Source organism: Cheilinus undulatus, linkage group 18 (assembly GCF_018320785.1).
Source record: "Cheilinus undulatus linkage group 18, ASM1832078v1, whole genome shotgun sequence".
NCBI classification, from domain to species: Eukaryota; Metazoa; Chordata; class Actinopteri; order Labriformes; family Labridae; genus Cheilinus; species Cheilinus undulatus.
The window spans coordinates 8,594,311-8,620,075 of record NC_054882.1 but is presented as its reverse complement, the minus strand read 5'-3'; the positions used below and the strand labels follow the sequence as shown (position 1 = coordinate 8,620,075).

At 38.4% G+C, this 25,765-nt stretch overlaps 2 protein-coding genes across 7 annotated transcripts in view; both read left to right on the top strand.

Moving 5' to 3' along the window:
• Positions 1-3,840, top strand: part of larp1b (La ribonucleoprotein 1B) — a 54,915-nt gene extending 51,075 nt beyond the window's left edge. For all 6 annotated transcript variants that reach the window (XM_041812541.1, XM_041812538.1, XM_041812540.1 and 3 more), the window contains 2 exons: positions 1,092-1,219; positions 2,351-3,840. In XM_041812541.1, coding sequence (XP_041668475.1) covers positions 1,092-1,219; positions 2,351-2,608 — 386 coding nt within the window. In that variant the 3' untranslated portion in view covers positions 2,609-3,840. The remainder of the gene's footprint in view (positions 1-1,091; positions 1,220-2,350) is intronic.
• Positions 3,841-7,109: 3,269 nt separating this feature from the next.
• Positions 7,110-19,933, top strand: pgrmc2 (progesterone receptor membrane component 2). Its single transcript, XM_041812989.1, has 3 exons — positions 7,110-7,493; positions 15,058-15,213; positions 18,256-19,933. Exons 1-3 carry the CDS (start codon positions 7,151-7,153, stop codon positions 18,351-18,353), a joined length of 597 nt encoding a protein of 198 aa, XP_041668923.1. The 5' UTR covers positions 7,110-7,150; the 3' UTR covers positions 18,354-19,933.
• Positions 19,934-25,765: the final 5,832 nt, after the last annotated feature.

Genomic DNA, 25,765 nt, shown 5'->3' with positions numbered 1-25,765 from the left:
GACCCGGTGAAGCTGAACGGAGGACTTGCCGTGAACTCCTTAGCCGCTTATTTCCAACCGAGCGAGTTTAGAGCGAGGGTAACATTTCTCATTCAGACAGGAGGCTGATCTGTCCGAGAGACGTGCCACTGAATAACGCCAAATATCAACAGTATGCCCACAGTCACCTCTAGATTCTGTGCTTGTGAGTCACGACAAGGATAATCAATAAACTTAGGGTTGAGTCATTTACTTGACTTCACAAGGTGTTTTCTTATCTCAGAGCTGTTTGAAGTTATTGCAGCATCGTTGGAATGATTATGTCATGTCTGCAGCGTAGTTTTTAGACTTTCTGTCAGCTATTTTTCAATATAAAATTCCTCGAGGGAACATTAAACGTACACAAACATGTTTATATGCAGACAGAACCTGCAGCTGTAATTAAAACCTTTGTTTATGCACACAACGATATTAATTCTGCTTTATTTTAGAGAAAAGATAAGCCTGTACGGATCCCTGGATCGGAAGTTCAGGTGTTCTAGTTGCACAAAGATAGCAATCAGTATACATAAAAGGAGGGTGAACGTTTACAACCGATGAATGAAGATAAGCATAGAGGAACAATATAAACTAAACAAGTAAATTTCAGTGAGTAGTGTCATAGCAATAGTTATATTTTACCCATTTTGTCAGGTTTAACTCAAAGAATTTTGAGTATTATGTCTAAATCTCAGTAGACTCAAAATGTTTGTCTTTACACAAAACAACAAAACAGAGAATCAGCTCCATAAGCTGGTCATTTAGAAGAAACAAGGTAAATCATACATGTAGAAGGACTATTGCAGCTTACAGGAAACTTTATTCAAGTTAAGGGGAAGATAAACATTTTGCTTTACAGATGGAAGAATAAGAAAGGAGCAGTTATCCAACATCATTTGGAAATCTGCAGTTTAGAGAAGATTTTAGAAAATCAAAAATGTATGCTACTATCTGATTTAAAATAGCTTGTGAGTCAAATATTTGAATGGTTTGTGTTGCGTAAGCTTTTGAGGGTGGAAGAGCCGGAACTTTCTGATTTAAACCCATGTATTCATCTGTTATGTCTCCTCAAGGTCAGCTGTATGGACTGGAGAAGTTCTGGGCCTTCTTGAAATACTCTAAGATAAAGAACCAGCCCATCGACCCAAAACTACAGGAACATCTCTCCCAGTTCAAGAACCTGGAGGACTTCAGGGTGGTGGTGAGTTCAGTTGTCACAGTGCTTTTTAAAGCTGGGATATTTACATTCTTGTGTTGTTTTCGCCTTCACCGTGAATGGTGTAATGGGGGAACAGGGGATCCCCTCTGTGCTGTTTTGGCGGTAGCAACAGGGGTGTTAAGCCTTTTTTTTTTGAAAATATTAGGACAACACAACAAATTACATCAGATTTACCAGTTTTGTTCTTATAATGTGGCCAACACAGAACACCACACACTAATAGACTCATTCACCAAAACTAGGGTTGGGTATTGTTTGGGGGTTTTCTAGTACCGGTGCTAAATTGATACTTTTCAAATGGTTCTGGTGCCTTTATCGATACTTTTAGAGAAAAAAAATGAGCCACTGACTCATGCCAAGGCGGCCCACTGGGAGGACTAAAGCCCAGTTCAGACCAAACACATGCAATGAGACGAGTTGAACTCCCTACTGCTTGCAACAGGCCATTCTGCAACGTCCCAAATACCTGCCAGTTCACACTGCTGCATCTGAAGGAGACAATGCATTATTTTCATAGTAGCAACTACTGATTTATTTCTGAAGTTACTGCACAACAAATCTGTCTCTACAAGAGGGACAACACTTCATTTTAACAGTTTTTCGTGATCATGTGTGATCATATATGCTGATATTCCTAGCCAAATTATTGAATGACAGTATATCAGCAGAAATTAAACTCTGAACATTTCGGATGAAGCCTCACTGTCAACTTTCCCACTCCTCTTCCAGCTCTGCTTGACTCAGCCTCTCATCGCACAAGAGATCCTTTGTGTTCTTCACAATAAGAAAGTGTGCATATATCAATATCAGTTTTGGCTGAAATGAATTTGAAAATGTTGGCATTTCAGGTATCCTCTAAAACCCAACATTGTATCCTTATTTAGGACAGAAGATATTTAATAAATGATACCATGGGTTTCACATCAAACATTAAATACATTAAATGTTTCTACATGTAATGTATTTAATCAGAGAAATCAGAAATGTCTGAATTATTCTTTGAGGCTCTAATTTTCAATATTCAAGGCTTCCAACAGTGATGCAACCACACATTATTGAGCTTTTTTAATAACCTTTCTGCATCTAATGATCCCACCCTCTCTGTGTCCGCAGCCCCCGATGGGAGACGAGGGAGGCAGAAGGAGACGCCACTCATCCTCGGCCGGGGATGAAGGAAGGCGTCGGCGACATCCTTCCAACACTACCTCAAAACCAACGCAGGCCTCTAAATCCTCCAACGCCACAGCTCAGCCCGCTACCACCACCGCACAGAACACACCCAAAGACAACGCCCCGAAAGCAGCCGCCACCCAGAGCAAGAAGTCTGATCCTGGAGCAGGAAAGAAGGAAAGCGCTGCACCAAACAAGTGAAGCTCCCCTCCTGTTGGTGTGGTTTTTTTGATGGCGGAGATGCAGAGCTAGGCGGCGGCAGCTGCAGCTCTCAGCTCGGCGTTGGCTCTTTTCAACGGCAAACAGTTTGGGTATGAAGAGAGACTGAGCGTGGTTGACATAATTGATCGTTTTTATCAGTGCATTTCATTTAAAAAAAAGCAAGCAAGCAAAGCAAGTATAGGCAGAGAGCTTGAATCTGTGCGCCTCACAGCTCATAACGTTTACAAAAAACAACAAAAAAATGCATTCCCTGCATTTTGCCTTTATATTCTCTTCTCAAGATGCCAAACTCTTCATCGAGTTTCTGTAAAGAGCTCTCAGCCTGTTGAACTGATTCTAGTTTGCCAAGATAAGAGATACTGCAGAAAGTCTTGTGTGCCTTAATCTGATTCTGCAGGAAGAAAAAGGGGCGATCAGCTGCAAAAGAAAGTCCAAATTTTGCTTTTAAAGTCTTCCAGGTCGATTATTTGGGGTTTGAAACTGACACCACTTACAGGCTTTACTTCCTTCAGATATATTTTTTGTTTTTTTTTAACATGACAATCAAGACAGCTACAGTTATAAATTTGTGAAGGACTGACCCCTCCAAGGCTGCTGAGCCAAAACAAACGCGCCCTGATGTTTTTTTAACCGACTGACAGGCATCACAGATAAACCAGCGTGTTTGTTTTAATTCAAACCTGCAGAAATAATGATGAATTTATCTGGGGAGCTTTAAATCCCATTTTACACCCAGTGGTAGTATAATTTATTGTTTTATTTCTGTTTTCATTTTCCATTTACTTGATTTGATGGAATAGTCTTAGGTAATCATTGCAGTTTTAATGGCTTTCGCTGTTTAATATGATAAATATAAAAGGAAATGTTTCTGCTGGAATTATGGGTGTGAGCTAGCATCATGAAACTACAGTATATTTTAGCTTGAAGTTTACTTCATATTATATTTGAGGCTTGGTGCTCTAGAGCACTTAAATCGTTAACTTTCCTTTACTTTATAAATGGACTTAAAAGAGGTTTCAGAGTTGAATTTCAAGAAAAAAATGTAAATACTATAAAAAATCATTTGCTATTCAGTTATTCTTTGATTCTAAGAAGTGATTTGTTTTATTGGTAGTGTGGTTTTGAGTGTGTTTTAGGACAAAGCAATGCATGTTAATGCCAGAATCTTGAATTGTAAAATGCAAAAAAATATAAAATAACAGTTGATTGTACAAACTTGTGTTTGTGTGATCTGTTCTATCAGCTTGCTCTGCACATTTCTGTCTCCTCTACCTTTTTAAATATTCTGAAGTGTTGCTGAAGGCGAGCGATCAAGCCTGATCAACAGGTTTTTTGTTCCTGTCAACAGTGGAGGGTGAAATTCATCACTCGTCATGAGTCAAACATTGAGACTGTGTGTGAGTAGACTGTGGATCTAAAGTGGGATTTGGTCCATGGAGTACATTTCAGCAGTTTGCATCTCCAACTGAGCAAACAAGAACTTTAGGGGAAGATGTGTTTGCATAAAGTGTGCAAACAGCATGAAGGGACGTTTTAAATTAAAGGGTATCTCTGGGGAAATATGCATGGGCTGAGTTTGGAAAGCAAAGACAACCAGTAAGACATTTTGATCATAAGTCTATCTATTCTCAAAGATTAACTTATATTTAAGGTAAAGTAACGCACATGTGGCCTAAAAGTGCAGGACTTGAAACATGAACAAATGCATTAACATCTAACAGCCTTTTTGTTTGTAACTCAGAAAGTTTCATTACAAAAAAATGTTTAAACAGCTGCTTTATTTTAGCTTAGTAACAGAAAAGGGTGTTTGATACAGTACGGGTCTGACAGAAGGACAAAAATCATCAACAGTCAGATGGCAACTTTCATCAGTGGTGGGCGGGTGTTTTGATGCGTTTAAGTGTCCCTCGGAAACGAGACAACTCAACAGGAGGCAGCTCTACAGCACAAGCGGAGCTATTTTTGTCACAGACCAGAGTTCCTGCAGATTCTTAAAAAGTTCTAAACTGGACATTTTTGAATTTAAGGTCATTAAAAGGTTTAAATCTTGATATTTTTACTAGTTAATGGTTTGAGATTTTAGAAGACTTTGATTTAGACATGTCTTTATCCAGTCAGTTTTCTGCCCACATTTATTTGATCATAATCCTTTTTTGAGAATGTGCATGTTGGTGTGTTATGATGAATTTAATATACTGCATATTGATAGAAAAAATGTGTTAAATATGTCAGAAATCATCAAATTTGGGTGTTTATGACTAAAAAATCTTTGTATTACGTTAATTGACATTTCATTAACAGTGAATTAAACCAGATAATTCAGCTTTCTGACTGTTTGCTACACAAAAAGTTATATATTTTTTTCCAGCTCGGATCTTAAACAGTCTGAAATTTGATAGTTAAAAGTGTGTAGGAACCCTGACAGACAGACTTATTTAGGATAGAAATATTTCTGGAAGAGAATATTAGTGTTGATTTATGACCTATAACCCGGGTATCCTACAAAACAAGTTCTGAGTTTATCATGTTGTCATGTTTCTTTTGGACCTCTTCAAATTAGTTTACATTATTTAAGGAAATTTGAAAACAAAACAAAGTAAATTGTATTTCAATTAAGAAATGCATCCTTGTTTTAATGTTGCAACACATTGAGCACATTGAGTATAAATATAAATGTATTAATAAGAGCTGGATGACAAAACCAAGAATGATATGACAAAAGTGTGATAGCATTTTTTAAAGATTCTATCAGATTGCATTGTAGGATATAAAGGAACCAAAAGTCAAGATCCAGAGGCTTCTTTAAGTCTGCTTTGGACCGTCCTTACTGCCTTATCCCATGAAATTCTCCCGTGTAAAGTGAAATAAATGACTTTATTCCTGGGGCACATTTTCACTGAAGAGTTTGATTTCAAGCTGCATTAAAAGCCTGAACAAGACTGTAATCATAATAAGCATGTAGAACATAATAACATTCCTGGGGGAGGAGGTATTTTGGCTGAACGTCGCTTGAAAATAACAGGAAAATCAACATTTGTGCCCTCCCTTTCACTCAGTACGGCCCCAAGGTCAATTTCAGATACCATTAGATTTTAAACATGAAGAAAATGAGAAAATCTGCCATGAAGGCATGAAAAATATAAACATTTCTCTTTTAATCCTTGATCTTTGGCATATGTTTAGTTCTTTGCATTAAATGGTAGATTTATCTGACTAATTCCTTCAGGAAAATATTTAATATGGATCACTAAATGCATCTTTAAAAATAGACATAAAATATATAGAGATAACTGTTATCTTCCCTGTATTGAAAAGTAGCCTAAATTTGATTTCATTCTTTGTTTAGCTCATTAGATTACCATTTTGATTTGCACTTGAATTTGACAATATAAATGCTGATATAAAGATTACCATGAAATCCTTATTTTCTTTCTCTCTTGGAGTTATTAGTAATCTTAGTAAGGCATGCCCACAGATTTGACTGAGGCCCTGAAAACCCCAGAGAACAGGCCCTCTCCAGGTGGGATTTATTGATATCACTCATTTTTGCCACTTTTTGTCCATGTTCATCACTTCTTTATGCGCTTTTTTTAGCATTTTTGCTGCTGTTTAGCCATTTTCCCACAGTTTTCCCCATTTTGCTGATTTTTGCTACTTTTTGCCAACATTTAGGAAAAGGCTTTATTTGTACTACAGCATTAATAAATAAAATTTATGTTTTGTTTCTTCGATAAGAGTGGTTATTGTTCAGGTTAAAAATGAAATATGGTTATGACAGCTTCACTTTACATTGGACCAGGATCCTGCTGGCCCTCATGGGCCCCCAGTTTGGCTGGGCCCCAGAAAGCTCTCCCTTTTATTTGCAGCCTTGATCCTTGTGGTTGAATTGAGAATATACAAATATTTGCATCAGTTTGGCCCTTTGACGCTAAGAATGAAATTACCGTGGCCCTCCTGGGAATCAAAGTTGCCCATCCCTGATTGAAATGCTATAGAGTGCAGAAGCTCTAGAGAAGTTTTGGGGTAAAATCCATGTTAAAGATACAGGCTTTTACTAAAGTGAAAGGATTTGTGAATAAACAGATCAGTGTGTCAACAACACAAAATGTTCTGGCTATTTAACTGAATTAGTTTTAGTACAAATTTTCTTTCTTTCCCATAACACTAAGATGCAAGAAAAAAATATATTGTTCCATCTTTGGATTTTGGACTGCCAAAGTGTCTTTTTGCATGTATTATTGTCGTCTGGGATCGAGTAGTGGGTATCTTTTACTGTTTGCTGACTTTCTGTGGGGAAAATGTCCAATTGATTAACCGATAAAACATTCAGTAGAGGGATCAATAGTGAAAGTAATCGTTACTTGCAGTCCTATATATCTGCCACACCACTGACAGTGCTGATTTGCCCCGGAGAATACGATGTAACGACACGGATCGCTCGCTCAACTAGTGGCTCCGTCATTCCCGACAGGACGTGAACGCAGCATCTGGCCAGGGGCGGGTAGGCGCTAACCGTGCAGTATGGCGGACGATGGAGACAGTTCGAGCGGACCAGTTGACACAAGCGGCGGGCAGGGGGCAGCGGATGAGTCGGACGGGCTCGGCCTCGGCGGGATGTTGCTGAATATCAGTATTTTGTTGGTGGTGGTGGCGGTATGTCTGGCGGTGTACCGGCGGTGGGGCAGGCGGCTCGTCTCTGACGCGGCCCAGGGCGACGAGGCCTCGGCGCTTCCCAAGATGAGGAGACGGGACTTCACTCTGGAGCAGCTGCGGGAGTACGACGGGCTCCAGAACCCCCGCATCCTGATGGCTGTCAACATGAAAGTTTTCGACGTGACCAGTGGCAAAAAGTTTTATGGAAAAGGTGAGTGGTTGAGGGGTGTTTCTTTCAGTGACAGCTGCGGGAGTTAGCTGACACGTCCCCGCTGTGGTGAGTTGTCCCGAACCTAAAATTTGGGCGCTAACCGTTGTGGTTAGCTAAGCTAGCTCTTTGGCTTTGTCTTGTGTTTTTGAATGGGATGCTAACGGTTAGCCAACTGGCGCGGCTGTTTGGGGCCGTGACTGTTGTGATGATGTGTACGCCTTTCTGAACTTTGTATTTATCGACGTTAAACCTGTGAAACTTTTAGTTAAAGTTCTTCAGTTGTGGCTGGAGTGTGATATTTTACAAGCTAGCCTGCTAGTGTTAGCCTGTTAGCTCTTTGACGTGCACTCAGACACCGTGTACTGTCTGGATGTCTGCTATCAACCCGCCGCTTGTTTACAATGAGGAGACTCATATCGGGATACAACGGTACCAACAACCCACGATACGATACGTATCGCAATACGATTTTTCACTGTTTCTCAAACATTTTAAAGACATAAGATGAATAACATTAATGAATGTGTTGTGACTTATGCAAAATATCCACTATACTTATTTTTTGTGGAAATATTTAGTGCTAGTTTTAAACAAAGATACTAAATAGGAGTAACTATTATACAGGTAACTATAAGGAATATAAAAGCTTGGAAAAAGTATTGCAATATAGTTATATTTGTTTGTGATGATTGAAATCCTTATCCTTATAGGTATCTATTTCAGATTAGTGGGCAACTGGCAGGTCGGGGGCCACATGTGGCCATCCACCTTACAAATTGTGGCCCCCAAGTTCATACGGGGTACAACCGTGTGCAAAAATCCAATTCATTAGCCATATTGTGGGAAGTACCCATGTTAGACTTACCACGCGTTACCAGAGTGTGAAACGATTAGGGCTGTGTGTTTGCGAGAATCCGGCGATACATATCGCGATACAGGGGGGCGGATAAGATACATTGCATTATATTGCAACATTTCAAAAGTTTGTTTACATGTATGCATCTACTAATATTAATTTAACAAATGTAGAATATAATACTGAAATACAAGCTTGTTAACACTATTAATAGAGAATATAGTCCTGCATGATCTAGCATTATAACTGTCTATGTGCAATCTGAGGATGAGGATTCACAACATTAAGACAGTGCGGATCCTTACAGATAAAACAAAGTATTGACCGTGCAAATTTGCCTGCACGATTAGAAACCGCTGGTAGCTTCAACATATTGATCGTTTGTTGTCTAGCTGTGAGCTCACCAATTTGTTTTGTTCCTTGTGGCGGGGCATATCTTGCAAACAGCTTGACAGTTTTGTCTAAGGTCTGTACGGTCTTTAATGTTTTAGAAGCCAAAATAAGTCAACTTTGAATGCAGCAGAAGGTGGTATGACTGGTTGCAGCCTGCTAGATGGGCACAAACGAAGCGCTGGCTCAGGCTGTATGGCTTGCGTGATCTCATCTGAACAGAAGAGAGGAGGAAAGAATCAGAATGTCTGCTGCTAACTAGCATTTAGAGGTTGAGTTATATTATTAAACAACAATGTAAACGATTTATTGATAAAATATTGCTACAGCATTTTTAAATATGTACTGTATTGCACTGCAAAATATAACATTGTAATGTATTGATGTTTTCTTACATCCCTGATCAAATATCCAAGGTAGACTTACCAGGAGCTACCTGAGAGTGAAACGATAGTACATGCTCCTGCAATCTCAGCCAAAAACACTGCAATACCCACAATCCATGAGTGTCACAGCAGCGTCTCTGATTATAAGCATTGTAATAAGGATTTTATGAAATGTCTGTTGGGGATCTGAATGGAGGATTTCACTTCTAGAACCAGTAATGCTGAAAAAGTTGGCAGGCACTGTTGAGCTCAATACAAATATATTATAAACTTGAAGAAAACATAAAATAGACTTATTTCCCTATTGGTTTATGTTAAGTCCTCTGAAAAATATTAGTAGATGTAATTGGCTCAAAGGTTTACAAAACTGCCTACAGAAAGGCCTTTAAGTTTTCTGTAGTGTTTCTACTGCACTTTGTAGAAGTACATTTATTTCCAGAATAGGAAAAACTTTTATTTTAAGTAAAAACTTCAGATTTTGTATTTCCATTTTGCTGAATACTTGATGTTTGGAGCTGAGAAATGAACACTTCTTATCATTATTCTCTGCATTTTCATTGATAACCAAGCAGGTAGATTTATAATACCGAGTATTTATTACAGCGCAATTACACATTGCAATATTGTCAAGTATTATAACAGCAGTTGCACATTATAACCAAACTTTGCAGCACTAATCACAATTTATAAACTGAGAAAACCTGACAATTTGTACTAATTTGTCCCTTTGACATTGACAGTGAATTAAATGCAGCCCTCTGGTTACCAAAGTTGCCCATCCCTGTTTTTAAATGCACTGTAAGGTATTGTCGCAGCCCTACTCAGCATGCATGAATGCAGGGGAGCCTGTTCCAAGGTTTATTGCTACAGTGTATTAATCTAACTGTATTTGTTGTGAAGTGATTTGTTCACAGAGGGAAGAGGTAATACTAGTGCAACGCCTGCTAATTATAGCCTGTAAAAGAGCTGAATAATTTAAATCTCAGTTGTCAAATCATGGAACTAATTATAATAACTAAATATTTCTTCAACCTTAAATGTGTCAAAATACCAGTTAAATACTTTTGTAGCATGGATGTTGTGCTCTACTCTCTTTTTTTTTTTCAGAAAAATCTGCAAAAATTCTACTTGTTTTTGTAGACATTTTTCTTAACCGGCATGAGCATGATTTAAAAAATGATCATTTCCTTCAATACAACAAATGATTTTGAATCAGCACTAGTCAAGATAATCACTGACAGTTTTCTGTTCAGCCCTAGCCTGTAAAGAAAAACATTTAGAAGCACATGTGAAAAGAAAAAGTTAAATAACTATTAAGTGTCAGGCTCATAGGCAAAATATAGTTGTTAAAATATGCATTACTTTGATTCTTAGTTTTACCATGATGCATTCTCCCATTAGTTCAATCCCAATACCCAATATCATAGGGGAAAAACTTCATATGCATAAATAGGCGTGAAGGAGATGAATGTCTTTTAAAGATAGCTGCAAGTAAGCTCTTACACACTGTCTAAACTGCACAGAAATTGGAAAAGTCAACAATGTTTTGTGCAATTAAAGTAATATGCATGGATTAGTCTGCAATATTTTGCAATCAAAACAAAGAAACTAGTGAATCGTGATTGTCCAGGACTTCTGCTGTCATTATTTTGTCTTTTTTGTTATCTGAATAGTTTTGATCTTTTACAAGAATTGTAAAAATGTCTGCTTTTATGACAACCCTAGGCAGCAGTACAGTCTTGACCAAGCTCTGTTTAGGTCTCTAGTTATATGTTAACAGTGAATAAAAGAATTAGAAATCCTTGAAAAGTACTTTTACATTCCTGTGGTCATACAGAGCTGTTTGACTATTATGAAATTGTAATTCTGTAAGTAATCTAATTAGCTCAGTTATTAGTGATGTCTGTTGTTAAACCCTGAAATGTGTAGCAAAGGAGATTTTCTATGGCCACACCAGATAGAAAAGCCATGAAAACAAACATTTTACTCATTAAAACAACCTGCTTTTCTGCTGCTGTTGACGGACATCACTTCAGTGTTTTCATTCTTTCTCAGATTTAAAAAAAAAAAGTAAATATCCACCACTTATCACTGAAGTCTAATGATGCATGCTTGAGGATACATCACTTTTCTGCCTCTTTGCTTAGCAAGGCCAGCCTGCTACTCAACATTTTCTCCTACTCAGCCAACTAACTCACTCATCAACTCTATAATCTGCTATAATTATTCCAACTCATTCCCAACAGTCTCATATGTCACGTCTGCTGTTTCTATTTCACACTCAGGAAAGCAGCCAAGATCCTGAATCTATCCAGCTCGCTGAATTATGACACACATAAAGGAGCCACACAGGGGTTAGCAGGGCCATAGCTTAAATTGTGTGGTTGGTGTTCATGTCAGTGGATTTAGATAGGAGATATTATGTTTCTTAATCCATATGCAAACACAACAACGTCAGAAATGTAGTGCCTTACATGGTTAGTTATGGGTTTAAATCTGTTACAAACAAGATGAATGAAAACTGTCCCAACATTTTTAGTTCTTCAGCTTTTTGAGCGTGAAAAAATTCTCCTCTTTTAAAATTAAAGCTGTCAGCTCTTACAAGCCTGCTCAGACAAGATAATCATCTTCCATCTCCATAAATATCTGCAAAATTGTGTCAAGATATTTGACTGTTCTAAACGTAAATATGCATTCAGATCAGAGGAAAGTCCAGAGGTCGTTTGTAGCTGACATTGAAGATTTTCTGACATTGTTCAGAACAAATCCAGCTGAGTAATGCCTTCCTTCTGTGTGAGTCACGATTCATGACATTAAAATTAATAAGGCTCTAATAATAGCCTTCTATATAAAAATAACAGTATACAGCTGTCACTGTTGTGGCACTGAGCTTTGTATGAAATGACTTTGGCAGGTTTATCTGTGAAATGCTTGATCTTGTAGTTATGCAAGGTAGGAGCACATCTAATCTATAAAGTGATAAGGCTTCTCTGCTTCATGCTTTGCAGTTGGAACGCTGTGGACCAAGGGTGTTTTTTTTTTCTTTCTGTTGCACAATTAAAAGAAGGAAACCTGCGAGCCTGCAGAGGTTTCACATGCTGATCAGATGATGTTCCTTCTGCAGGACGACCAAAGATTTAGAAACAACAGGGACATCTTCAAGGAGAGCCTGCAGGGGTGTTTACTGGATTAATGAGCGTGACTCAGTATCATTCACCAGTGTCTGTAGTGATATTTAAATGAGCCTAGTATAAATCACTGTAGTGAAAGTTCTTCATTATGACACACCTCCTCTCAACCACAGCACCCTTTGTAGTCAACCAATATAGAGCTGTTAACATGAAGACATTTAAACAACTGAAGCTGAGGAGCCTTGGTCTAAAAAAATCACCATATTTCAGAACAAAAGCTTTAATTCAGAGAAGCGGTAACATAAAAGCATTTCTGCACTAACCTTTAGAGCACAGTAAAGCGTGGATGTAGCAGCATAGGGTACCATTCGAGCAGGTAGTAGGGTCATGCTGTGGATGTCCCAAGGGCTTGAAACTGCGGTAAGTCTCCAAGCATACTACCAGCGGTGAGAAGAACCAGACAAAAGAGATGCCGTTTAGCTTGACCTTGGCTGTCAAGTGACACACATTTGTGTCGATATTTGTCGCGCTTCACTGCCACCCCCATGTTGTTGCCTCATGGTGAATTCTTAGCGCCCTACATGCCTAAAGCTTATGCACATGACTGTAGTTGAAGCTAGTGGTGGGTGGTAAACCAGTATCAGTACCATCACTGGCAGATTTTTTGCCATGTAATGGATTTTTGCAGCACTGTCATCATCGACTTAAATGCATGTGTTGTGCTGTAGCACACACACAAGATATAACCTCTGCTACTGCTGGCATAGCAGAGTGATTTGACTAATTTGACAACCAGCTCAGTTTCTGTCTTCACCCATGTGTGCTGTTGCAATTAGGTACAGTAAATAAGTGTTTCCTCTCCAAGTCTGATGTCTGTAATAACAGCAACATACAGTGAGTGTACTCATTTTACAGAGCATCTCTGTAACACAGGCTGCTTGTGGCATTGTAGACTGGTGCTCCAGCAGTTCATCTTATGACAGCTTAATCAACTGTTTAGAATTGTGTCTTAACATATGACTTGCTTGTTTTATGTCCATGATGAGTCAAAGATCAAGGCTGTGACGTTAAACAAGGTTAAGATTAGCAGCTGCAAACACTGCAAATTATTGTTGAAATTTCTGTACTTTTTTTGTTTTGTTTTGTTTTGTTTTCAGACGGTCCAGTATTAGATTTCTCCACCATTCCTCTCTGCAGATCAAAGGTGGCTCTGATGTGACTGATAGAGTGCATTGAGGACAGATGATTACATTTGCATGGAAAGCAGGTTGGAAGACGTAGCTCTCAGTCGTTCATCTTTGCACAACTTGAGCACCAGCCTCCTCTGACAGGGAAGAAGTGCCTCTTCCTCAAGATGTCTGCTACCCACGACGATAGCAAATCATCCTCTGAGAAAATACCTCCTCATCCTCACCTGGGGAATAGAGCGAGCTATCGACCAACCTAACCAAGCCTGTGTGCAAAAGATGCTACTAAACAGTAGGGGTGTAAATCACCAGTTTCATCACGATACGATATTGATTATCAGAACAACGATCCAGTATTTACCACAATCTGTTACTTTTCACATAAGGAAATAAACACAATATTGATACGTTTTGAGAATTTTATTGCCAAATGTTTAAGGCATTTTCATGAAAAACATTCTTTAACAAAGTGAACAAATGCTTGTTTTTCACTTTAAAGTGCTGCATTTTTTCAGTTTTAAATGAACAGTATTTATTCAGCATTGTGACTCGTGGCTGGGCGGAAGCTGTCATAACCAAGCGTGCGGGGGGACTTTCAAAATTAAAGCGTAAGGTAAAAATGACGATGGATATCAATATTTATACTTTCAATTGATTTGACTGAATCATTGCTCAAACAATCAATGTATTGATCCAGATTGATGAATCGTTACACCCCTACTAAACAGTGTGAGGAAGGAAACACTTCAGACCTTGCCAAGCACTTCAGTGGTCACGACAGGTCAGCACATAAGCTAGCAGGTTAGCCTGTTAGAAGTGGGGAATGATTAGCTGCTAAATTGTGTCACAAGATCAACCAAACTTTAACGTAGTGGTAACACCAGTATCATGCCCACCCTGCATTAAAATAACACGACAAGCACATTACCAAATGTGAGTTCTGAATTAACACGTGTATTAAAGCTATAACTATTATTTATATATATTAATATATAGAATCAAGGCATTACACGCGCCAGACACCATCAAATTTGTGTGATTATAACAAAAAAAAATCTTTGACCTATATCAGCAGTACAACAACGTCTTAGCTATGCCGTAGATTTAAAGCATTAGTGGAAACCAGGCTAACACCTGACTTTTTATTGAGCTCTTATTATTTTTTAGCACCTCTTGAGACCAAGAAAATCTCCCTTTTCTAGTCTCAGTATCACATGAAAAGTAAGATCTCATCCAGTTCTAGCAAACAAAAACATTCTTTTCCTCATAATCACCTTGGTCAGTGTTTCAGGAGAGAATAGCGTGACTTCTTCCCTCTGTGAACTGTGTCTGTTGTTCATGTGGTTTGTTTATCAGAGGTTCTCTGGGATTTCTGTGTGAAGCAGCAGTCACATGATGCAGGTCAGACTTATTTGCCACGGCTGAACTTGTACAATTTTAACCATTTTATTCCTCGTTAAATCTGTTTGTAACAGTGGGAAACCTTTTAGTGCAAAAAGTCAACCCAAACATGACAGAACACTGACTCGTGTGTCCCCTAGCCTCTGACTATTTCACCTTAACGCCACTTAAAACCCTTCACTGACTCTTTCTTTGTGGTTTGTTTGTTCCCAGATGGTCCTTACGGCATTTTCGCGGGTCGGGATGCTTCGAGAGGCCTGGCCACCTTCTGCCTGGAGAAAGACGCCCTGAGGGACGAGTACGACGACTTGTCAGACCTCAACGCTGTGCAGATGGAGAGCGTGAGGGAGTGGGAGATGCAGTTCATGGGTGAGACTAATGCTCTTGAAGTTTCCACCACAGAAAATGCTCCTTAGATATCGATTTGGCTCAGATTTCAAGGATACATCCAGCTTGTTTCTCGCCTCTCCCACATTATCACTGCACCTCTGCATATTGAGTCAGATCAGACTGAGAACCTACTCCAGATAGGATTGGCTTTACTCTAGGTATGCTCCCTGAGTTTTTCAGCCTGTATGAGTCTCATGTTTCACTTGTAAGATGGATCTTTATCTAAGAAAAGATGAATCAGTATCCCTCCAACAGATCCCATGTCTTTGGTTTATTTCTCAAAATATTCTTAAATAAAACCTGCAAGGAAAAAAAGGATAAATGCTTACCAAGCTAACTATCAGCTCAGCTCACAGCCCCAAAAGAGCCACTCAGGAGTTTCTGAGGAAAGCTGATATATCACGAGAAACTGCGTTCAGAGTTTTAAACACTGATGGTTTTGTTTTAGAGCTCTGGAGACTTCAGCTTACTGTACAAAACAAAGAAACAAGAAAAATAATAACATTTAAAATCCTTAAACTGATTGGTTTTTAGCTTAAAAATATCCACCCATAATAAAAAGTAATAAAATGATATTTTATCTATAAAAATAGTTTTTCCTGATATGCACAGCTGACCTAAACTTGGGAGTGCAATTCAAATTAACTCCAACTAAAAATATCATCTGTGGCCACATCTGCTGCAGACAGTTACAACAGGAAACACTGGTACTGAAGAGGAATAAAGCCTTCCTTTCTTTTTACCACCTCTAGTGTAAAACTGTCACAGCTCTATATCCTAGTCTTCTGTTCTGAAACCTTCCTCTGAGTGCTGTACCACAAAGCCTGTGTTTTATATCGAGGCCCAGTCTCCTTTTTGAGTGCTGGGTGTCTAATTTTGGACTGAATCCCCTCACAGTAATGCCAGGCCCCTGCTTACTTAAATAACAAGCCTCTGGAAGCTCGCAGCAGGTCTGCTTGATGCAAATAACACGTTTAAAGCTGGACTGGGCAGATTTAGAGAAGTTGGCAGCCCCAAACGGTGACTGATTAATTCAAGTAAGAAGATGTGGGTAAATTACTCACGCCACAGCATGATGAGAATCTCTGTATTTCTAAGAACAAAAAACCTGATGTTTAAGCTGCTGTTTGGGCTGTTTAAAACAGAAATGTTTCTCTCTGAAGTTGAGCTGACTGTGCACAGTCATGCTTTCGTTTAAGCCTCTTTGTTGAGATTATTTCTTTATTACAAAAGTATCAGATTTTCTTCTCTATTAATAATGTATAATCTGGTTTACAATGTGCACTTAGAATACATATTTTCATCTATATACCAATGCAGCCAGTTTACCAGTACTGATGATGAGACCAGGGCTGTCATTACTGTGAATGCAGTCACCTTACCTGACCTGAGGCCAGGGATGAAACAGTGACTGTTTTTATGAGTACCAGGGTAAAATGCCTCCATAGTTATAATGCAATAGCTTTAATTAACCTAAAGCTGTTTGTAACTACCATGCTGTGTTTCTTTGAATCTTTAAGTACTATCAGATGTAAACATTTAGATACGGTATTGTTCAAAGCTCATGGTACTGAAAAGTAGAGATGCACTAATTGTAAAAATCAGGGCTGATGGTTGGTACGGATGCTGATGTTTTTCATCACTTCTTTTGGCGTAACGCTCTCACATGCGAACATTTTCTCTCATGTCTGACCTTAAAAACAGCAGAGTTGTCCAACAGGTCACATCTTGCACCCAATAATAAACGTCTTCTCTGGATCAGCCTCTAGATGTACTAAGGGCCGACTTTAAATCAGTTGCGATTAAGATTCCCCATCTTATGTATTTTTAACAAACACACGCAATAACTCATTCTATATCATAACCAACACAATATTAGATTAAAGCAGTGCTGAACAATTTTGAAAATACAAATCAAATTATGTTTATTTTGACTCGTAATGCAAATTCCTTATGAATTGTCATATTGAAGGGAGTGATCATTTCATGTCATTCTAATTTTAAAGAAAGAAAATGTACATTTTCTAAAATAAATTATTCTTAAAAACGGCACTTGATTAATATGATATGTAGATCATAACACGTCTGCTGTAAGAAAAGTTTTAAAGTGGTATTTTCACAGATTTCAGGTTAAAGAAATATTGTGCCTTTTGTGATTTAAAAATTGCAGCAGACCATATTGTGATTTAGTCTCAGGTTTGATTAACTGCCCAGCCTTACTGATAGCTGTGATTGCTTTGGTCACTGTAATTATGATAGGAAATTTTATTTTATTATTTTTTTAATTTATATTTGTATTTTTTTATATTTATTTTTATTTTTGTGTTTATTATTATTATTATAAGTAGTAGTAGTATTTATTTTTTTATATTAATTATTTATTCATTATATTATTTTTATTTATTTGTTTTTATTTTTTATTATCTTTTATATTATTTATCTCTCCATCTCTACCTAACATTGTTGAAAATTATTACACATTTATTGTGTATCTAAAGCAGCCGCTTCACTGCTTATAATATGTGAGGATAAATAGTGACACAGACCAGGCTGGTGGCCAGTGTTTTCTGAAATGCAGTGTTGTGATAGTATAAAAGACAACAGACATTAAAGTGTGGCGCCGTCAGTTACTGTACTGTATATCTGTCTATGTTCTGCACAACGAAACATCTGTGTGCATTACACAATGAAAGGGGTCAATTTTTTAATCACATCAGAGGGCATCAAGTGGGATTGTGGCGTTATGTGTCTCAGCATTTCATACTGGCATACTGGTTGCCCCACTGTTTATGATGCAGCCAACTTTTAAAATGAGAAACAAGATATTAAAAAGTGACTCTGATTTCAAACATAATCCACACGAATATAATCAAACTATTATCTTACGTTTGCTAAAGTGCAGGAAATATTGTATTTGAATTTAATGTGCTGATAAAAGTATTAAGCAACCAGTATTTGAAATAAAAACAAAACTTTAACATAGTGGTGCTCCTTTAACATGAGATCTTTGTTGTTTTCCAGAAAAATACGACTACGTTGGGAGGTTGCTGAAGCCCGGAGACGAGCCTTCAGAGTACACAGACGAAGAGGACATTAAGGACCACCTGAAACACGACTGAGCGGTTCCATCACTCCGACCAAAGCCAGGAGCCCCAAACAGCTGCGACAGACCACCCTGAACCCCCTAGACCTCCTCTCCCTCCTCCCCCTGCCCCATCAATCTACCCGCCACTCCTGTACCCCACCCCTCTCCCTGAACTCTTCACCTCCTGAATCTGTCCGCTGCCGAGGCTGTCCTGGACGGGCAGGACTCAAAAGTCTCAACGCCCAGACCTCCCTCCCTCTCCATCCTGCGAAGATTACCACCAACAGAGCGCGATTGATTAAGACTTTTTAACGGCAGACGTCACGTCTGGGGGTGGAGGAGAGGTGTTGTGCCATTAGGTGTAATTGATACAAAACCACAAAATATTTTAGTCATTTCTCCATGGGGGGGAAAGTGTGGTGATCGTGGTCAACGCTGAGCGCTGTGTGGAGGTTGGTCAGACATAGTCAGAGAAAAAAACATTGGTCAAAGATGATCAGTGCATCGGGACGGGGAAACAGATTTCTCTCTTTTTATCGTTGGTTTAGTCACATTGCAACTGAAACTGCTTCAGCTTCGGACAGTTCATCAATCAAGCGTTTGTTTTTTTGGATCAAATCATTTCCCCCCCTTGTTGAGAGGGTGGCGCTGTGGCCTCAGCAGCGCTGTGGAAATTGGCGGGGCGTCGCATTTTCCTGTTGTGTTTGTAGTGTATGCACTACTAGTTTTCTTTGTTTGTCACCATGTGATTGTATTTGTCAAGTAGCATAGAGGGAGGGCGAGCGGGAGGGAAGGCTGTTTATTTTCTTCTTTTTCTTCTTGGGTTGGGGGGTTTGAAGGTCCTTGCCATATAAATCCTGTTTCGAATCACATCAGACGGACTGAATCACTGATCGGGAACACAAAGGGAAGGTGATAAGGCAGTCCTAATCAATCGACTTCAATTGTTTACATGCCTCACAAGCCAGCTGCAAGTCTGTAGATTCCCCTGAAAATGGTCCAAGTATTAATTGTGCCTTATTTCGTTTGTCGTGTCAGTCCTGACCGTTCTAACAGAGGAGGCGAGTGAAGGAAGGAAGGAGGTGTCATTTTTTTCCTAGACTCGGCCCCCCAGACTTTAAAGAAGGCATACATTGTGTCAGTCGTCCATGCACAGACTGTAAACTTTCCCCACTTCACAAACTTTGTAAATAGTCCGTATGAATTACTCAGTGTTACTGCCATATTTATGTAGTTGATGAACTCCATATATGTATAATGCTATGTCGTATTTGGCCAAAACCCCCATGTTTTTTTTCTTTCAGTTCTGATCTTTTTAAACGTGGGTGAATTTCCAAAAATGAAAAGAAAACAGAACGAGGAACGTTGCAAAGTGCTGCAGGGCGGGACCGGGAGCTGTTCTTGCGAATATTTTTGTTTTGTTTTGGAGACGTTGCTTATCCTGTAAATATATCTATCATTTTATTAAAAGCATGTGCAACAACAAAGTGAGCTATGCCGAATTCCCACCACGTCATGTATTTAAATGTTGGGTGTGTGTGTGTGCGTGTCTGCGTGACAGAGGCAGGAAGGGATTTGTTCATGCATAATAAATTGATTTGGTTAATAATTGAAGATGTCTGAAATTTATTTGCTTTTAGAGGCAGCGTGATTGGATCCCTACCTGGAAAATGTTTTATGGGTCATTATAAAATGTTTAACAGTAGGAGGCTTTACTTCAGGACGGTCCGCCCAGAGATTTAAAACTATTATTTAGAGCGTTGCTGAATATACAAAAGGGATCAAATGCAAAGAAGTCATTACCAGGCTCATAATTATCCAAGTCAATAGATTTCCATTAAGGCCAGTTCATATGGGAGATTGAAAATTAACCCTTAAAGGTGCTGCCTTGCAGTTGTCACGTCCTCCACATACAGAGGCTGTAGTCCTAGAGGCAGGCAGTTTGGGTTCCCAACTCTCTCAGTCCTGTCTCAAACTTGGTCCTTCACATCAGAAGCATCAAACCAATCTTTTGGGGAAAAACTTAACTACACAGTTAACCTCCAAGACCTCCAAGCTTTAATTTGATATAATTTTTTTGTGATTTACTTTTTAGAGATGTAACCAGCACAAATACACATTATATTTACATGTCCAGGGTACTTCTTCAAAACAGTATAGAACAATAGTCCTAGCCTTTTTCCTTAGGGCCCCACATACTTACTATATTACTTCTATTAACCATGGCCCCCATTAAACAGCAATTTTTATTGTTTTCATTGACAAAATCCCAATATAATAGGCCCACATACACTTTCTACAATCTATGAATAAACTATCCATTATCACTACATGTATAAAGGCCACTCTAGAAAAAAAAAATAATGAGGATATATTAAATTTCTGGAAAAAAAAAAAATCCAAGTTTACATGAACTAAAACGTAGATTTTTTTGAGAGTATAAAGTCAAAAATCCAACCACTTTTTAGTTTGGTTTCTTGTAATTTTATTACTTTACACTTTCGTAAATTAATTATTTTCAAAACTTGACATTTTTGAGTTACTTGTGACAAAATCTAAGACTTTTTACACTTGGAAATTTCAAGTTTTTTCTTGTAAACGTTCAGCTTCTTAAAACCGAAAATTGTGAGTTTGAGTTCATGTAACTATAAATGACTTCATAATCTAAAAAAAAGTTTGTTTTTTTCCAAAAATGGATACTCTTAATCTTTAAGGCTGGCTCTTATATACTGTGTTTTAAATCACGGCTTACTTTACATCTAATTTTGACAACACCAGGGCAGACGGGTTCCCCAGCCACTGTTATATCCTGAAAGAAAAATATTTTGCCTGAAATTTTTAACTTGAAATTTTTCTACTTAAATCTTGCTACATATTTTCACTTTTCAAGCTTTTTCATCCCTCAAAATTTCCACCACTGAAACATAAACTTAATGAGAAAAAAATGATTTAAAAAAGTTTTTCAGATTTTATTTAGGTAATTTGTAAGCAATGTTTTAGGATTTTCTGTTATACATTTGGTGAAAAAGGCATAAATTTTAATTTAACTTTTCAAAATGAAGGATTCTGTAGTTTTAACCCACACAACTAAACATCAAAATATTTTATAGCTGAATAATAGTGACAGCACTGTTTTGGTTGTGTCAGCTGTTCTGTGTTCAACTTTTAGTCATTAAATTTAGTTTTTGTCCGTTGCGCATTTATCTATTCAGACTATAGAGGCTATAGAAGATTTTGGTTGGAATGGTGGCCGTCTTGAATGTACACTGGAGATCTGAATGTGTTTTTGTGACCAAAAGACTGCAGACGAAACTTCCCCAGGATGCAGTGTAAATCACGGCAAGTTTGTTTCTGTGTCACATTTAAACAATGAAATTTAAAATTCTTCACATAAATAATGAAGAAAACAGCTTAACAGGAGGCTAGAGTTTAGTAAGACAAAAAGTAAAAGTTGCATCGCAGTGTTGTAATTAAAATAGTGATTTGAGATAATGGACATCATGTAATAAAGGCAGTTGTGAGCAGGTGAGTCTTTAACCTTAAACACAGAGTACCAGCTTGTAGTTCACCACAGTTTGTTTAACTGAGCCACTCTCAGATGTTCTTTCTCTAATATCTCAGAGTCATGGTGTGAAATTTCAAGGACAACAAGAACAAAATGTACAACACGCACACTGTTTCATGGCAAATCTCTGATGGGGAAAAAACGATTAATGCCAGATGTTGGGAAGCCCTAAAGGCAGCAGAGAAATGAGAGAAGAAAAGTTGTCACAAGAAACAAAACTAGAGCTCTAGAATAGTAAAATAATATTAATTATGATGAGTTTCTGTCCTGATTTTGTGTCACATCTTAACTCTAGTGGCTGGAAAAACACAATCAAGTACCCTGGTTTCAGTGCACGGCCACATTAGGGAAGAATATAAGGTAAAACTCCAATTAACAGCCTGGGTGTTAACTAAAGGGGCTGTAACATGAAAACACACTGGTTGGTGTTTTTGCACATATTTTCAGGTATTTTAAGTTTCTACTGACCCGTGAAATGTGGAATAAGCCAACAAAGTCCTTTGTTTGTGTCCACATATGTCTGAGATGCAAAATCTGATGATCTTTCAGAATCTGTGCCCACTGTGATGTCACACTGAGTCATTATAATAAAAACCTCCCATGCTTTTAAAGAGACGCCAAAACAGACAGAGCTCAGAAAGGCTGAAGTTTATTCAGAGTCAAAAACCTTCTCTGCTGTTTAAATGTTTGCAGATGTTTCATACAGACCAAAGGGGAGTCTGTTCATTGATTAAGGGGTTTTACACCTTTAAAGGTCACATATGTTACCCCTTTTTGACAAGTTTATATTGGTCCTCAGAGGTCCCCAAAACATGCCTGTGAAGTTTGTCGCTGAAAAAACACTCTGGTATTAGAATTCTGCATGTCTAAAAACCCCTCTGTTTCAGCCCTGCTCAGAATGAGCTGTTTCTGTCTGTGGCTTTAAATGTCAATGAGCTTTCTGACTCCGCCCCTCTCAGGAAATGGATGTGGCTCCCCTGATCCTCCTCTCAGCTGCCAAATGAGAGGAGGATCAAGAGAGGAGGGCAGAACTTTCTTCCAAGTAGGGAGGGGCAACCGAACCTGGGGGCGGGGCTAACTCCCCACATGACATCACGAGGGGAAAATCTGAGAACGGCTTGTTTCAGCACACATTTTTAGAAAGGTGGAGAAAGAGAGGGGATGAAGGAACAGATTTTTCTGGTTCTTGGGGGCTTACATACAGGCCAGCTGCACATCTTTTTCCTAGAAAAGCCTGAAAAGTGATTTTTGCATAATATGTCCCCTTCAACGTCAGTCTATTAAATGACCTGGCCTATATTTTTTCACTAGCAGCAAAAACTGAAACAGCAGATTTACTCCAGAATGAATATTTGATTCTGTAAAACATCAGGATGTCCTACCTGTGGTTGCAGGGTGCTGGAGCTGATCTCAGCTGTCACTGGATGCAAGGTAGGGCACCCTGGACTGGCCTACACCTGGGCTGGTGTCTAAAGGCAAACATGCAGTCACACACTCACCTACAGATGCTTAAGAGTCACCACTGAACCTGGAGCATGAAGGAAGCTGGAAAAACCAACACGTGCACAGGGAGAACAAGCAGACTCCACACAGAAAGGCCCTGACTGACTGGTTACTGATAAACAAATTCCATTTAAAATCATGAATTTATTCTAATAAGATACCCATGTAGTGAACCTGCTGCATGGCTGGTACATCTACTCGTCTTTGCTACTTTGATCCACAGACTATTTTAACATTGATCACTGATCTGCTCTGTTTTATGTCTCTGACTTAGTGATATGTGCTGCTGCCGGTTTAGGCCATGACTCTCTTGTAGATTAAATTTTTAATCTCGATGCTTTCCAGGTTAAAATATAATAATAAATGAATAGAGGCATCTGAGTGAATCCTGCCTTTACTATCAATAAATGCACCACACAAGGCTTGTAGAGGGACCTGTCCTTAAATTGGGATGGGCTTCTGTTCAAGGTTTTATGATAACTAAATAAATGTCCTTAAAGCAGGGGTCATCAACTCCATTTTCACAAGGGCCAGCTTTTTCCTGACCTATATTGTGGGGGCCGGTTAATTAATGTAAAGAGAAATAAAATCAACATTTTCTTCTAACTGACGTTCCAAAATGAATGGAACTTCTTCAGCCTTTAACAGTGAGATTAGTCCCTATCACCTATACTGCAGCCTGCCACATGGAACTACTAAGATATTTTAGCTACATATTTCTGGAGCCCTCTTGATGTCTATCACTGAGTTTGATGCTCATATGCTGTGTCCTGATTGGCCAAAAACACATGCAGGAAAGGTCTTCTGTGGAGATTGTCAGAGGGAAAATGGCACTCTCAAAGAGCCTTATGTGGAAATTTGATGCCAAACACGGTATCTTTAATTCAGATTACAATAATAAGAATGTGTTTATCACGCCAAATTACAGAAATACGAGTGTGCTTCTTGTCTAATAAACTGCTAGGTTAAAGGTTTTATGAACAACAAAAACATGCCATATTTTCTGAATTTAATAATCCTCTGGGGGCCGGATGGGAAGATGTAAGGGGCCTGATGTGGCCCCCGGGACTCCAGTTGATGATCACGGCCCTAAAGGATGCTTCTAAAGGATGCAAGTAAAACAAAAGTGCAACAACACTGGTAACTACGCCTAAAATACAAGTATGAGTAATAGTAAAAGAAGCTGTAGTTATAAACTGTTGAAATATGTCGGAAAATAAATCAAATAGAATATTAATATATTGGGGCAAAGTAGGGAAGTTAGAAATAATTGGTATGTGGGGGTAAAACTTGCAGCAATGTGCTAAAACATGCAGAAAAATAAATTAATGTATGATATTGTGTGGTAAACAAAGTGCCCTCTTGTTTGCCCCTATGAAGCAGGACAAAGTGTTCCCTTCAGGGCCCTCTAGGTGGACAAATCGGACAAATTGCCACTTCAGTGTCCTCTGTGTGGACAAAATATGAGGAAGTGTCTCTAGGTTGCCTTTTAAATAGATAACACATGATAAAGTGCCCTCTTGGGTAGTCTTCCAGTGGGCAGTCTCCTCTCAGTGGATGAAACCATGTCTAGAGTGGAGAAAATGCAATAGTGCTATAAGCTCACTGGTATAAAGTTTATTTTCTGTGACATCCTCCCTTGTGTATCTGTGTTAAATCAGTGGTTAAGTAAGGGTTAATGCTCCACAAGGTGTCCAATTATCAGGGATTAATGGCCGACACCGAGGCCTGAACAATTCAACACGCAGTGCCACAGACTGATCACCTCCATGCCTCGCCACATTGCTGCAGTAATTCATGCAAATGGTGCCCTGACCAAGTATTGAGTGCTATACACATTCATACTTTTCGGTAGTCAAGTATTCCATATTAAAAATCCTTTTTTTTATAGGTTTTAAGTATTATTGTAATTTTCTGAAAGAGTGAATTTGGGGTTTTCATAAGCTGTTAGCCATAATCATCAAAATGAAAAGAAATAAAAAAAAATGAAATATATCAGTCTGTGTAAAATGAATCTATATAATAAATTAGTTTCACTTTCTGAACTGAATTACTAAAATAAATCAACTTTTTGACGATATTCTAATTTATTGATGCTGTATGGATGCTTGCCCTCGCAGAGTTTCTGTATTAACCTTTAAACTGGTTAATAGAAATGTATATTCTTGGATTTTTTTGGAAAAAATGTGTATTAATGTATAAATATATTGCTTTTTAAGTGAGTGTCTCAATGTAAATGGTACAAAGACTCTTTATGATACATAAACCTTTATGAATCAAATTTAAGTTTGTAGTATTTTGTCCTGTTTAACTAGACATAACTTAACCATTTATTTAACTGCAGTTTTAGGGTTAAATGTACAATATTTACTAATATT